The sequence below is a fragment of the Trachemys scripta genome, chromosome 15, assembly GCF_013100865.1.
Source record: "Trachemys scripta elegans isolate TJP31775 chromosome 15, CAS_Tse_1.0, whole genome shotgun sequence".
Taxonomy (NCBI): domain Eukaryota; kingdom Metazoa; phylum Chordata; order Testudines; family Emydidae; genus Trachemys; species Trachemys scripta.
In genome coordinates this window covers 30,846,941-30,863,068 of record NC_048312.1, presented here as the reverse complement: position 1 = coordinate 30,863,068, position 16,128 = coordinate 30,846,941, and the positions used below count along the sequence as shown (strand labels likewise).

At 51.7% G+C, this 16,128-nt stretch overlaps 1 protein-coding gene across 1 annotated transcript in view; it reads right to left on the bottom strand.

Annotated features, from left to right (window-relative positions):
• The window catches only part of CABP7 (calcium binding protein 7), an 81,786-nt gene that overhangs the window by 4,864 nt on the left and 60,794 nt on the right, over positions 1-16,128 (bottom strand). The window contains exons 2-4 of the mRNA XM_034791630.1: positions 14,746-14,889; positions 5,004-5,116; positions 3,097-3,250 (exon numbers count right to left, since the gene is read on the bottom strand). Of these exons, the coding sequence (XP_034647521.1) occupies positions 3,097-3,250; positions 5,004-5,116; positions 14,746-14,889 (411 nt within the window). The remainder of the gene's footprint in view (positions 1-3,096; positions 3,251-5,003; positions 5,117-14,745; positions 14,890-16,128) is intronic.

The following is a 16,128-nucleotide window of genomic DNA, read 5'->3' as shown; positions in this document are numbered from 1 at the left end:
GTGTTCCTTGAGCTGCATGAAACGTTCTTCAACTGAGTGTATCACACAATCTAGCACCTGGTTAAAGAATTCAACTTTGAATTGTTGTTTGGGGTCCCTTATGGGATTATCCCGTGCCTCGTAATCAAAATGTCATCTTCTTTGGTGACTCTTAAAAAACAACAAAGAGTCTGGTGGCACCTTAAAGACTAACAGATTTATTTGGGCATAAGCTTTCGTGAGTAAAAACCTCACTTCTTCGGATGCATAGAGTGAAAGCTACAGATGCAGGCATTATATACAAACACATGGAGAGCAGGGAGTTACTTCACAAGTGGCGAACCAGTGTTGACAAGGCCAATTCAATCAGGGTGGATGTAGTCCACTCCCAATAATAGATGAGGAGGTGTCAATTCCAGGAGAGGAAAAGCTGCTTCTGTAGTGAGCCAGCCACTCCCAATCCCTATTCAAGCCCAGATTAATGGTGTTGAATTTGCAAATGAATTTTAGTTCTGCTGTTTCTCTTTGAAGTCTGTTTCTGAAGTTTTTTTGTTCAATGACAGTGACTTTTAAATCTGTGATAGAATGACCAGGGAGATTGAAGACAAACACCTACAAGATCTTTATCAAGCATTCGTAAAACTACAATACCCACCTGGGGAAGTGAGGAAACAGATTGACAGAGCAAGACGGGTACCCAGAAATCACCTACTACGGGACAGGCCCAACAAGGACAATAACAGAACACCACTGGCCATCACATACAGCCCCCAGCTAAAACCTCTCCAGCGCATTATCCACGACCTACAACCTATCCTGGAAAATGATCCCTCACTCTCACAGACCTTGGGAGGCAGGCCAGTCCTCGCTTACAGACAACCCCCCAACCTGAAGCAAATACTCACCAGCAACTACACACCACACCACAGAAACACCAACCCAGGAACCTATCCCTGTAGCAAACCTCGTTGCCTACTCTGTCCCCATATCTACTCTGGCAACAGCATCAGAGGACCCAACCACATCAGCCACACCATCAGGGGCTCATTCACCTGCACATCCACTAATGTCATATATGCCATCATGTGCCAGCAATGCCCCTCTGCCATGTACATTGGCCAAACCGGACAGTCCCTCCGCAAAAGAATAAATGGACACAAATCGGACATCAGGAATGGTAACATACACAAGCCAGTAAGTGAACACTTCAATCTCCCTGGTCATTCTATCACAGATTTAAAAGTCACTGTCATTGAACAAAAAAACTTCAGAAACAGACTTCAAAGAGAAACAGCAGAACTAAAATTCATTTGCAAATTCAACACCATTAATCTGGGCTTGAATAGGGATTGGGAGTGGCTGGCTCACTACAGAAGCAGCTTTTCCTCTCCTGGAATTGACACCTCCTCATCTATTATTGGGAGTGGACTACATCCACCCTGATTGAATTGGCCTTGTCAACACTGGTTCGCCACTTGTGAAGTAACTCCCTGCTCTCCATGTGTTTGTATATAATGCCTGCATCTGTAGCTTTCACTCTATGCATCCGAAGAAGTGAGGTTTTTACTCACGAAAGCTTATGCCCAAATAAATCTGTTAGTCTTTAAGGTGCCACCAGACTCTTTGTTGTTTTTGTAGACACAGACTAACACGGCTACCCCCTGATATTTGGTGACTCTTGTATTCTTGAATGGGTGGGAAAATAGCTTCAGTGTGAAGTTCCTCTGCCAACTTCTGTGCACTCTTCAGAATGTTTTGAAATCCCTCATCTGACCGGTAAAACTGTAGGTATGCTTTGTCCAGTTGTTCCATTGCTCCAGATATATCAAGGTCTATACCTTGGAGTCTCTTACTTACAACATTTATTTCAAACAGTATGTCATGCCACAACATTAAGCCACACAGAAATTTGAAGTTATGTATGTTTTTGGTGATTCCATTTCCCTCTGCCAGTGTTCTCCCACGAACAGTTCCTGTCATAGCATTATCCTCCATACTGGCAACTATGGCATCATCTATCTTCCCAATTTGGTGTTTGATAGGTTTTATCGCCTCTACTCGACTTTCCCATCGTGTGGCACTCAGTGGTTTCAGTGTCAGAGAGGATGTTCCCAGATGTTGCTTCAAAATTTGCCATCGATGAATTGATGCAGAGAAAAATACATAGATGCTTTGAATTACATTAAAAAATTCAGCAGCCTCGGTAGAAACTGATGCTGCATCACTGACCACCAAGTTCAATGAATGAGAACTGCATGGGACAAAAAAAACTCGAGGGTTTAACCACTCACATCCTCACTGGGGCCGGAAGGCTCACCGTGAACATTTGTGTCTATATATCTCAGGAGAGCTCCTTCCTGCTTAGATAGAAAAGCTTCCTTTGCTTTCTTTCTTTTTCAGAGGGGCGTTTTCTTCTTTCACTCATGACTGCGGTTCTGTGCCAGCTATAGTGGCTCTCAACACTCAATTGAAGGGACAAATAAGTAGGCTGGTAGCAGGGCCTGAATAAGGGAAGATATCAGCGTCTTAAGGGCCTAACTGGCTCCTACTACTTCAGTTGACTGCCTGTTCTCCTTAAGTGGGTTCAGGGAAGCAGCAGGAAACAGGAAGGTCCCTGAGAAGCTGGTGTGAATCAGTCCAGGCTCCTGGGGGTGCTGGAGAGGTACACAAGAGGCTCCTCCTCCTTTCTCTCCCTGCAGCTCCTGCTGCTTTCTGTTATTCCCTCTCCCCTTTTCTCCTGCCTGCCTGTTATGTCTCTTGTGCCTCCTTTCTCCAGCACAGCACTCCACCCTCTCTGTGCATCTCGAGCAGAGAGAATACATATGCACCCGCAGCAGACACAATTTTCTACACTCTGGGTCCTAGTGGCGCCCCCCCACAGTCTGGCACCTGAGGTGGCTGCCTCAGTTCGCCTCATGGTAAGGCCAGCCCTGTCTGGCTGCTCCAAGCAGCACCAGAGATGGACAGCAAGCCCCTGGATGCTGATTGTAAGCTCCTTGGGGCAGTGTCGAGTTCTGTGTCTGTATGGAGCCTAGGACCGTGGGCTTGGGCCACGCTATGGTACCAATAGTGAGCGGCAGTGCCTGGGGCTGCCAGGGCTGGGGAAGGGTCACTTACGCTCCACATCGACGGGGCACTCCTCGGCATTGCCCATGTGGCTTTCCTCCTCCGTCATGATGATGTTCTCAATGTCCTTCATGGACAGGTGTTCGCAGAAGGTGTCGTAGAGCAACCGCTTCAGCTCATCCACCGTCAGCTTCTGCATGTCGCACTGTGGCAAGGGGAAGCAGCACACAGACCCCTCAGGGGGGGATTGCAAGAACCGCCCCATGTTCACGTGATCTCCCCTGGGCATCATGTGACTTCCAGCTGTGTGTCATGGGGAGCAGCGCCTGGCACGGCTGTCACTGATCAGTCACCACCACACACCTCCGGTCACGCAGGCCTCAGCACAGCAGCTGCTGATCTCACATGGGGCACAGGACTGGCATGTTGCCAGCTGCCCCCAGAGAGCACAGGCCCGGCACCGTGGTCCCCGAAACCTGGCCGTCATGCAGCACGTGTGGTGTCATGGCTGTCATGTGACCTCACCATTGAGGGCAGGGACACATTGACCCCCGTGCTGGCAGTAGGGGAGCCAGGGGAGGCCCACAGTGTGGTTGACAAGCATGATGGCAATGTCACAGATAGGCAGAGAGGCTCCTGGAGATGCTAAAGATGGGCGAATTGGGCTCCTGGGGAGCAGTGCAAATCAGAAAGAGGCCAGGCTGTACCCTGCTGTAACCCCACTGAGACTAACGGGGCTGGGCCAAAGGCAGGGTTGATCCAGAGGCAGCAAGTGACAGCTGCTCATGTCAAAACAAAGCTAAGTAACATTAAAGAAGATGCTCCCCTAAGGTGTTTCTCTCATGAGCAAGGGAGGAGTGGGCATGAGGCAGGCCCGTGGCTTGCTCCTTCACTTCTCTGGTGTACAGAAAGTAGATCTGGCTTTCCAGAAAGGAGGCGTGGTCAAGGCCAACTCCCTCCCACCCCCAAATCCCTTCCAAGAACAGCAAGTGGGGTTTTCAGTAGACACAGGTGCTGGATGGGGTGGGAAATAGGGTCACTGCTGGAGGGGTGGGACGGTGTATGGTAAGGGTGGGCTCATTGATGGGGGGGCGTGTGGTGGAGGGAGGGGGTCAGTGCTCTTTGGGGGGGCTCTCTGGCTGGGCTTGTGGCAATTGTCATTGCAACGTCTGTGAAACACAACCTGTGCTGCCTAGTGTCACTACTAGGGACTCCCTAAGACCAGGCGTGGACAGGGCAGTCATGGCAGAGTCTGCTGAGCACGCTGCAGTGACACAGGGCGCATCTGGGGTGTGGACGATGCGCTGACAATGGCCACTAGTGGATGGTGTATGCACTGGAGTGCTGGCTGTTGAGTGTCCAAGGCAGTTACACACCTTGCTGGGGTACAAGGCTGCGGTGTGTCCGTGCTGCACCACAGGCAGGGTAGGAGCAGTGGGGTCAGCACAGGTTCCCTGGGGAGTCACATGAGCATTCCTTGGGCATGTCAGTTGTTACCTCTCCTGCCTCCGCCTGCGTTCCCTTTAACCGCTCCTCTCCCCCTCAGGCTGTCTGCTTATCTGATTGCACTGATCCCATCAGGTGCCCCTTGGTGCTATTTGGAATAGAGAGGGTCCACGTTGGAGCCTGCTGTGGCTGGTACAGGCAGTGGCTGTTTGCTGGGGCCCCCGTAAATGAGGAACTCACACGGGTGCTGTCCTACCAGAGCCTCTTCTCTGTATGGTGCATCTGCCCGCCCCCCACCCTGACCCCCCAACACTGGCTGCTCCTTCCATGGCAGATTCCCAGGGGCCTGGGGGGAGAACAGGGAGCAGTCTGTACCTCTTGGCCTGGAGTAACTTTGGGATCTGCTCTCCCTCTATGTCCATGATTCCCCCACCCCAGGTTTGGGGATCTCAAGAGGAGGTGTCAGGGCGAAGAGAGGGTGTGGAGAGGGCCACGGATGAGGCACCAGTTACCTTCCAGAAGACGGTGTCGAAGTCTGTGCCATGGAACTTCTTGGGGATCCCCGAGGTGGAGAGCTTGGGCCCCAGCAACGTCACAAACTCCTCAAAATCCACCTGCCCATCCCCTGGGAAAGAAAGAGACACGAGTTACCTCCCCCGGGTGCTCTGTCTTCTCTCCCCCTTTGGTGCCCTGTGTATACGGTTTCCAGCCAAACCCAAACTGGAACATTGTTTTCAAATAAAAGTCGAATTTCCTTCTGAGAACATCGACAAAATGATTTCCCCATGTTGTCAAACTGAGGGGGGGAAGGGCTCCCCTGTTTTCTGACCCATGCTAATGGTTTGCCCTGGGGGGTGGCAATCACGGATCCCCTGGGGCTGCTGATCCAGGGGCTCCATGTCTGGCATGGGTATGTGGCCAGTGTGATTTGCTGGGCATGGGGAATCCTGCCCATTCCCCAGGCGGTTCGCTGGAGAGATCCACCCCTCCGCCCCCTCAGTGCTGCCTCTTCCCATCAACCACCAGCAGGGGGCACCAGCACTAGAGGGCCTGTGGAAAGACGGGAACAGGCCAAATCCCTCCCTAGCCTCTCCTCTCCTCCCACAAGTCCTATGGGACCCAATAGTCAGGGCCGGTGCAAGGAAGTTTCGTGCCCTAGGAGAAACTTCCACCTTGCACCCCCCTGACCCCAGCTAACCCTGCCCCCCCGCGGCAGCTAACCCAGCCCCCCCACCTCCCCGGTCCAGGGAGCCCCCCCCTGCAGCAGCTACCCCCCCATCCGCAGCAGTTAACCCCGCCTGGGGAGACCCCCCCCCCACAGAAGCTAACCCTGCCCGGGGAGCCCATCTCCACAGCAGCTAACCCCACCTGAGGAGACCCCCCCCTGGAAGCTAACCCCGCCCGGGGAGCCCGTCTCCACAGCAGCTAACCCCACCTGGGGAGACTCTCCCCTCCCCCCCGGCAGCTAACCCTGTCTGGGGAGCCCCCCCTCTGCAGCAGCTAACCCTGTCTGGGGAGACTCCCTCCCCACCGCAGCTAACCCTGCCTGGGGAGCCCGTCCCAGCTCACCTCCACTCCACCTCCTCGCCTGAGCGGGCTTTTAGGTGCCCCCAACCACTAGGCGGCTGCCTAGTTTGCCTAAATGGTTGCACCGGCCCTGCCAATAGCTATGGAAGAAGAACTGAAGAGGAGAGAGACAGAGGGTGGTAAAGGGAGAATGGGATAAAAGGAACTTGTAAGAGAATCAGGTGTGGGGGCAGGGGAGACTGGTCCTGAGCAGAGCGAGATGCTGGGGTATGTGGAAACAAGGGCCTGATTTGCATTGCCCAACACCTAGAACTGTGCAAAGGGGCATGAAATGCTCCCGGTCAGATTGAGTAGCTTTTCCCACCCGCTCTGTGCTGGTGTCGGTGAGAATCAGGCCCAGGGCGGGGAGCAGTGGAGATGGGGACTTGCAGAAAGGCAGCAGAGCGTGGCCTAAAGAAAAGAGGCTGAACTTGGATGAAAGAGTGAGGAGCTCAGGGCTCAATGGCCAACAAGCACTCTGCGGGGGCAGCCCGGGGCTGTGAGGCAGGAGCACAGTCGGAGACAGGGGCAGTGAGATTCGAGTGGGTGAGAGGTTGGCACAGTTTGAACAGAAAGGTTCATTTTCAATGAAAAACTGGCACTTTCCCCAAAATGACTAGTTTTTTCAAGAAAAATCATCAACACTGTCAAAATATTATTTGTGCTGTGGTAGTGCCTCAGAACCCCGGCCCTGGCCTGGTGTCTGTTGCGCTAGGCACTGTACACACCCAGAACAAAGGGGCCGTCCCTGCCCCAAGAGCTTACCATCTGATGTAAATCTTCTGGGATTTATTTTCAAAAAAGCTCCTGCCCTTCCCTCCTCCTTGATATTTTGGGTTGAAATGTTTTACCAAAGGTTAATTTTTTGATAACCATTTCTGTGGTGTTTTCAATATTCAATTTTAAATAAGTAAATACAAAATTTTGCATAGATGAAAAATGGGTCAGTTTTGAACCCTTCAGACAGCTTTGAAGTTCTGACCGGGCCAGAGCTCTGCCCAGTGGCTTTTGTGCCCTCTCCCCCCCGTCCCCCTGGCTCAAAGGACGCTGTGAGTGGTAATGCTCTGTTGCACAGTTCACACAGCAGGGTTGGCTGCTTGTGCCAAACCCTGATTTCCAAATGCAGCCCTGTTAACGGGCCAGATACAGTCTCCGGGCTGGTGCTGGGGAATCCCCCACTGATCAACACAGCACAGAGCATCCATGCTGCGTGAGGACATGCCATTGCATAGCCGGGAGGGGCGGGCGACATGGGGGCCAGAGGCAGGGATAGTGTGAGCCACATGGGCACTATGGATTAAGCCATCGGCACCAAGAGAGGACCTGACCATGTGGCTCAAAGGGGAAGCGAGGAGGAGAGAGCGTGATGCAGAGGAGATGTAAAGAGATGACAGGCAGAAAGATGGGAGGGAAATGGAATGGAGTGAAGGAGAGAGAGACAGCTAGAACAGAGAAAAAAGAAGAGAGAACAATCCGAGTGAGAGAGACATGAGCAGAGGAGATAGGGAACGATCTCAGCCAGAGATGACCCTCTGCTCATCTTGTGAGAACAATTGATCACCATCCTCTTTTTAATAACCCTTAACATATTTGAAGAATGTTATCAGGTTCCCCCCTCAGTCCTCTTTTCTCCAGACTAAACATAGCCCTTTTTTTAACCTTCCCTCACATGTCAGGTTTTCTAAACCTTTGATCATTTCTGTAGCTCTCTTATCTGCCTGTACTTTAGACATTTCCTAGGACACAGACACTGGGTCAGATTGGCAGAGACCCTGGGTTTTTCCGCCTTCCTCTGGTGCGTGGGGCATGGATCACTTGCAGGTTTAAACTAGTGTAAATGGGGAATTCTCTATAACCTGAAGTCTTTAAACCATGATGTGAGGATGTCAGTAACTCAGCCAGAGGTTAGGGGTCTGTTACAGTAGTGGGTGGGTGGGGTTCTGTGGCCTGCAATATGCAGGTGGCCAGATTTAGGTGATCATGATGGTCCCTTCTGGCCTTAAAGTCTGAGTCTAAGAGTCATGGTAACTGCAAAAGCCTCTGATTGGCTCTTCCTCCGCTGCCCCAGAGCAAGCAGGTATGGGGGTCCCATTAGGGAAATGTGCTCCTGGGCTCACGCAGCAGGAAGGCCAATACCCTGGAGACTAGTGGGCAGTGAGACAGGGCCGCAGCCTCCTTCTGGGACTTGCTAATATCCATCCCAGAGATCTGGGGCCTGTGCCAGCAAAGCCAGCAGCCTCTGGGTAATTATTAGGGGAAGGAATGCCAGCATTAATTCTCTCCTTTATGCTGATAACTTCCTTCAGCTGTCACTGAGAGAGTAGGGCCCTCTCCACAACTGCAGCACGCCAGCAGGATCAGACACTAAGAGGACACTCAGAGACAAAAAACCCAAAGGTCACAGGGCTCCCTGAACTGTTGCCAGCAAAGGACAACAAGAAACTCTGATCCCACCTCATTGCTAAGGTTCTGAGACACAAGGAAAGGGCTGAGCTGGAGAGCAGAGCCTGGGGCAGATGGTGTGCTTCTGTGACAATGCCGCTGGTGAGCTGGGGATCAGAACCTGGGGAGTGGTTATCAGGGAAGATGGGACATCTGAGCTCTGGGGATGCTGCAGGAGGAGCGCTACTACAAGGGGATGGGAAGCTGGAGCACCAGTATGTTTAACCAGTCCAGAAAGGAAAGATGTTAGCTAACAAGGCCGAGTCTCTTCTAGGAACAGAGTGGTATTTAAAACTACACCCCTCCCCATTGTAGCAATCTGCATGGAACTTGGAGGGAGGAGCACAGGGTGCAGGAGGGAAGAGTGTGAGGATGCCCCACAAAGTCAGTCTGTGTTCACGTGGCTGGAATGCTTTTTCTAAATCGTCCTTTTAGTAAAGAGCCAGTTTAGTTTTCCGAGTTTGGAGTTCTCGCATGCTATTACACGGCATGCAATACATGAAACATGAGTGACATATTTGCCTCCCCCTGCCTCCGCCATAGTTGAACATGGTCTGGCTGCTGGTGTGAAGGGAACCCTTCAATCCCTGTACAAGCCCAATTGGGCTGGAACCAGAACACCCCAAATGCAGGGAGTTCAATTTCCAAACCTATCTCAGGGGGCCAGGATCATCCCCAGGCTGTGGGAGGGGGTATCAGGCTTGGCAGGCCAGGTGCCACGCTTTTTGAGCGTGCTCCTCTTCCACATGGAATGAGGGATAGCTCAGTGGTTTGAGCATTGGCCTGCTAAACCCAGGGTTGTGAGTTCAATCCTTGAGGGGGGCATTTAGGGAGCTGGGGCAAAAATCTATCTGGGGGTTGGACTAGATGACCTCCTGAGGTCCCTTCCAACCCTGGTATTCTATGGTTGGGAAGCCTTTAAAGAGGCGGCGGCGGGGGGGTGTTGGAGATGGAGCTGCTGCTCTCCCTGGAATCAGGTGTCTGTCCTACACCAGTAGGTCTAGCTCTCCAGTGCTCAAGGAGCCATGCATTACCATGAACAAAGCTTTGTGACAAGTCTGCCCTGCAGGACAAAGACCGGGGGGCTGGCTTGGGAGGCCTTTGGAGGGGGCCTGTGTGAAATGAGTTGGGATCTCACAAAACCACCTCCACAACTTGTTGATGGCATTCTGAGCAGAGAGAGCAAGGAGAGAATGATGTTTGGAGACTGAACTTCCTTCTCTCCCAGGACTGGACCCCTACAGGGTAGAGCTGACCCACATTGGTGGGGCAGAGCAGTGGGGTGCTTGCCCTGCATTTGTCTGTGCTGTACCTTTCCTGTGGATAAAAAGAACTTTGGTCTCCAGTGCTGGCACTAAAAATTAATAAGGGAGGGAGATGGTGACCTGGCAGCCTTGGCTGAAGGGCTTTTAAAAGTTAAGAACCTCTCACCCCATCCAATACATTAACATGCAATTAACATGCTGTTTCAGGTCCCAGATCAGTAAAAGAGCAACAGGTGCAGATTTTAAAGTGATTTTTTAAAGTGGTTTTAAAGTGTAGACCCGCCTCTGATCTCCATTACTCTGTGGCCATCTGTACAGTGGAGCTGCTCCAGATTATACCCATGTCAGCGAGACCAGAGTCCAGCCCATTGTGTGGAAAAACAAAGGGACTGGTTCTGTCCCTTCCCCCAGCTTCCAAATGATGCTGTGCTGATGCATAGGGGATGAAACTATGCAGCAATGGGCTGGGGGGAAAGGCCTGCAGTGCAGGCATGGTGTACAGTTGCCATAACCAGCCTTATGCAGTGCCCATTGCAAGCCCTGGCACAGAGGGAGCATCTTCATAGCTCACAGCTCTATAAGGATTCGGCACTGCTGCAGGCACTGCATAGGCAGCGCTTGGGAGGGTTCCATAAATTAGAGCACCCCTTGGGCTGCTCTAATTTCTGATGGGGGCCACAGAGCCCCTGGAGCAGCCCAGAATCTCAAAGCCATCTTGGATGCCCCTTCTGAAGGCCTAGCACAGACTCTCATCCCAAGTCCCTCCTTTATTTCCTTGACATGGTGTGGTATATGTGCAATAGACTCGCGTCTCTCTAGCAGCATGTTCCCTGCAGTCTTTATGTTGCTGTTGGTCTTGGTAACGTTATCACCTCTTGCAAGGAAACAAATCCAGCAGCTCTGGATCTCTCACTGGGCTACATGGCACCGTCTGGGATCACACCGCGCCCACGAGACTGCACTGACAGAAGCACAGCTGATCAAAGCCAGTGCAGCAGAGCTGGGCTGGGGCAGTGATGCCTAGCTCTTCCCAGCCTTTGAGAAACAGGCTGCAAATTAATTGTCACACCAGGTCGTTAAATTCCCCTAAACCAGGGGTCGGCAACCTTTCAGAAGTGGTGTGCCGAGTCTTCATTTAATTTAAGATTTCGCGTGCCAGGAATACATTTTAACATTTTTAGAAGGTCTCTTTCTATAAGTCTATAATATATAACTAAACTATTGTTGTATGTAAAGTAAATAAGGTTTTTAAAATATTTAAGAAGCTTCATTTAAAATTAAATTAAAACGCAGAGCCCCCCGGGCCTGTGGCCAGGACTCGGGCAGTGTGAGTGCCACTGAAAATCAGCTCTCGCGCCGCCTTCAGCACGCGTGCCATAGGTTGCCTACCCCTGCACTAAACGAAGCGCATATGTCATCACAGCCACCATGATCATTATGATGATTAATATTTATACTAAGTGTTTATAGTGCATCGTAGAGTACCCAGCTCCTTACAGACACAGAGGCAAAGATATTCTCTACCCCTCCTAACACAGATGAGAGAAGCGATGGCCCAGGAGGCGAGGGAGGGGGGAAGTATTTTTGGAAGAGGTGGGTTTTAGGGAGAGACTTGAAGGAGGTGAGAGGTTCATCCTATTGGGATCCAGGAAGGATCTGCTAAAGGACTCTGCTAAAGGACCTCCCCCCAGCCTAAGAGGAGGATCCACAGGACCTGGAAGCCAAGCGATTCCGGGGGACAACGAATGAAATAACAGGCACAGGAGTGCAGTCAAAGGGTCAAACAAAGGGAACCTGACGGGGACGTGAGAGGCCCTGCCAGGGCTACAGGGCAGCAAGGTGGAAGATGAGCAGGAAGACGAGGGGATTGGGAGGAGAGCTGGGAGTGGCTGGGAAAGCAGAAGACAACCTCAGAAATGTAGGAGGTGCTACAGGGTTTGGGAGAGCTGAGTCTGTTGCACTAAAGGGAGCTGATGAGGGTTTCTGGGAAGGATGAGGGTGGCCTTAGAGGCAGCATGGTAAATAGTCTGGAAGGGAGGAGGACACAGTGAGACTGGGAGGGAGGGCAAAGGCCTGGGGAAGGGGCTCCACCATAAAACAAGCCCAGACTCATGCCACAGAGCTCTCTGGTGCCAGGGGTTCTGATAACAAACAGTTAGATAAGGGAAAGTGATGGATCCTTCATGGCAAAAGAGACAGGACTTAACTTTAACGAGTTCAAGGGAATTCTTTTACAAGGCTGCTGGGCACAGACACCCCCTGGAGTTCTCTCTGGTTCTGCAGCTCCCAGCCTGCACTGCCCAGATTCGCCACACAGGGTCTCCCTATGTCCTGGCTCAGACTCTCCAGTCACAGAAGGGACAGCTGACTTCACTACAGGTCCAGTTTGAGATGTGTGGATGGGAGTGATGGTGTGAAGGGAAACGGAGATCAAACTGCACTCTGGTTCCAATGTTACGCTGGCTGACTCCCTAATGGACACAGTCCACATGCATGCACACAGATATCTGCATTTTCCCCTCATCCTTGTTACCAAGAGCACTTTAGATGATTAAACCTGAAAGGGTTTATTGAAATCTAATTTATTGTTCACTGTTCATGTTGCTCATTTTTTCACTGCACTCAGCTTTGACAGTGAGACGACTGTAGGCTGGTCAATTTCATTTCCTGGTTCTGGGGCTGAGCATAGCACTGTGATGTTTAGATTCCCCATTCTGCAGGGGAAGGTGTGCATTTAAAACTGCTTTCAGTTAAAAAAAAAAACTCTACAGGGCTCAGCAGGGGGTTTGAACCCTAAGCCTTCAGATCCACAGTACAATGCTCCATCATTTGAACTAAAGGAACAATATCATTACCTGGTAGCAGTAGTAGGCTACTTTTCCTGTGATGGACACATCCCGGAAGGCACTGCGGTACACACATTGCCACATCTTACACAAATTTTTCTATTCCTATTAGGATTTTGTAAATCCTGTTGTAAAAATCTAAATATTGAGCCTATAACTAGAATAATAGAATCATAGAATCTCAGGGTTGGAAGGGACCTCAGGAGGTCATCTAGTCCCACCCCCTGCTCAAAGCAGGACCAATCCCCAACTAAATCATCCCAGCCAGGGCTTTGTCAAGCCGGGCCTTAAAAACCTCTAAGGAAGGAGATTCCACCACCTCCCTAGGTAACCCATTCCAGTGCTTCACCACCCTCCCAGTGAAATAGTGTTTCCTAATATCCAACCTAAACCTCCCCCACTGCAACTTGAGACCATTGCTCCTTGTTCTGTCATCTGCCCCTACTGAGAACTAGCTGCCGTCCACCTCTTTAACAAATGTTTAAAATGTAAAAGGGCAAGAAGGATCAGGAGTTTGCAATGAGGAGATGGCAGCAAAAATGGAAAATAACTAGAGAAAATGAGAAGCCCCTGGAATATGGATCAGCTGCATTTCCTTTCCCACTGGCCCAGGTACTCCAAGACTAGAGCTGGCGAGCTGACAGCATAGCTCCATCTCCGCTGCGGCAGAGGGCAGAGGCAGCGTGAGTGGCTGCGGAGGAAGGCAGCTCTGGCAGCACGTCCATCCCATACTCAGACAGTTGCAGTCACACTCACACACCTGAGCGTATTTCATTGAGCTGTCACCTTTTACAGCAGAGAGATTATATCCATTCTCAAAGAAAATATTCTCTTTAGCTGGTGACATCAAATCTGTAATAGCTTTGGCAATGCGGCTTGCATTAGAGTCACGCCAGCGAGACAGCGGAGCGCAGGAAGACAGAGAATGGAGCAGCGTAGGAGAGATGGAGAGAAGGAGAAAGTTAAGGGAGGAGGAGAATGCTAAGGGGTACGATTCCCTGCTACAGGATATGTGTCAATGAGAGTTACTCGGGGGGATATGAGGGACCCTGAGAGATGGCCAGAGAGCCATGAGACATGGAGGGATGGAGCCAGTGAATGAGCGGGAGAAAGTGAAAGATGAAGAGGTGGCAGGTGAGGGAGCTGGAGAGAAACCCAAAATGAGAAAGACAATGTGAAAGAAAGCTAGCCGGAAAGAGACAGCAACAGATGGGAGAGAGATGACAGCAATGGTAGGAGAGGGAGTGAGGAATTCAGTGGAGAGAGCAAAGGGACACTCTGGCAGAGAGGGGTTTGCTTGGAGCAGTGTGATTGTGATAGTTTGGGGGCATGGGGAGCAGGCTGAGCTGGGTAGATGATGACCCCATTCAGGGGCGCTGGAACAATTTGTATAGTGGGGGTGCTGAGAGCCCTTGAACCAAACTGTAAACCCTGGATATGATGGAAACTACTTCCAGCCAGGGGGTGCAGCAGCCTCCCCAGCATCCCTAGTTCCAGCTCCTATGACCCCATTTCTGTAATCTGTGACTCTCCCTGCTGGCTGAGATGCTGCAGGTACCCAGACCCCAGCGAGGCAGTGAGAAGTCCTGCCCTGATAGGGAATCAGAATGGGCCACCCGGGAGGGCTTTCGTGGCCCTGCCATCTCTGCTCCTCTGGGCTGGAGTCACCCCACGGACACAGGAAGATATGGAGTGTGTGTGGGACAGCATCCAGGAAGGGGGGAGTCACGCCCGGGGGCAGGCAGTGTTTCTGCCTTCCCCCTCCCTGGGAGGGCATCCCCCAGCCTCCCTGGCCACACCACTCCCAGTCCAGCCATGCTCACTCTTGGGGAAGTGCTGGCCTCTTGTGACAGCCCTGGTTTGCTGCTTCCCCCACTGGGCTTTCTGCTTTGCACACCAGGCCCATGCCTAGCCCCATGTACTGACAGCAGGGGTGCTGGGGACCAGCGGGGGAGGGGCTGAAAGAGGGAGAGAGGATGGAGTAGGAAGGAATGTGGGAGAAGTCCCAGGGGAATGAGGGAGCTCTCTGCTGTGCCCCCGCAGGCCTGTCACAGGGATGGGTCCCAGGAAGGTCCTAGGGTCTGAGGGGCAGCACTACGCCCAGGGGCAGAAGGGACAGAAGAGGGAAGACTTACCATCCATGTCCAGCCGCTGGATGATGACCTCCAGCTCCACCTCATTGGGCATGTAGCCCAGGGAGCGCATGGCTGTGCCCAGCTCCTGCTTAGAGATGAAGCCATTCCCATCCCGGTCGAACACTTTGAAGGCTTCCCGGATCTCTGTGGAGAGGAAGAGGAGTGAGTGAGTCTGTCAGCTGGGTTGCCCCGTCACCCACCTGAGCCCTGGGGCATTGACTCCCAGGGGGTAGTACAGATAGGGGTCCGATTCTCCCCACCCCCTTGGCATGGTAGTGATTCTCACTGGGAATGTCTGCTGTCCTGTAGGGATGGGATCTTCAGCTGGAAATATGCTGCTTAAACTCACAGCATTGTCTGTCGAGAGTCCTTTTCCGGCGCCAGTCCCTGAGCACCTCATGATCTCTAACACGTTTATCCTCACATGTTCCCAGGAGGCAGAGCAGAGCTATTATCCCCAGTGCACAGATGAGAAACTGAGGCACAGAGAGACCAAAGCCCAGAGCCTCTAAGGTATTTAGATGCCTAATTCCAATGGTAATCAATGGGAATTAGGTACCTAAATACCTGTTTGTTGAAAAATAACCAATCTTAAAAATAGCTTTTACAGGCATGATTTTACTGGCTCTGGCTTAATGACGTTGTTACAGTGATGTCTGGAGCGCGGCTCATTCCCTGGTGTTTCAGCATGTTCACTATAGCGTGCCCACGAGCTGCAGCCCTTTGAAAGCTCTTGTTGCTGTTTAATGGATTCATTTCTAATAACCATGGAGCGGAGCCATCCCTGTTGTGTCCGCACCCTGGGTATTTACTGAGTTCTGAGTGAGCACGTGTCTAAAAAAGGGTTATATGAATGTTCCAACTGGGAACATCATACGCCCCCTGGATTTGGGGGAACCTCTCACTCCAGACCCAGCTGCTTGAGTTGCAGGGAACAAGATAGAAAAATTCTACCAATTTAGAATCATAGAGCTAGGAGGGACCACAAGGGTCATCTAGTCTAATCCCCTGCCAAGATACAGGAGTTGTGTCAAAGGCCTGGTCTACACTGAGTGTGGGGAGGGATCAACCTAAGATACGCAACTTCAGCTACGAGAATAGAGTAGCTGAAGTCAACGTATCTTAGGTCGACTTATCTCACATCCTCACGGTGCAGGGTCGACTGCCGCCGCTCCCCCGTCGACTCCGCTTCCGCCTCTTGCCGCGGTGGACTACAGGAGTGGACGGCAGAGTGATCGGGGATCAATTTATCATGTCTACACTAGATACAATAAATTGATCCCCGATAGATCGATCACTACCCGCTGATCCGGCGGGTAGTGCAGACGTATCCTAAACCATCCCAGACAGATGCTATCCAGCCTCCTTTTGAAAACCTCCAGG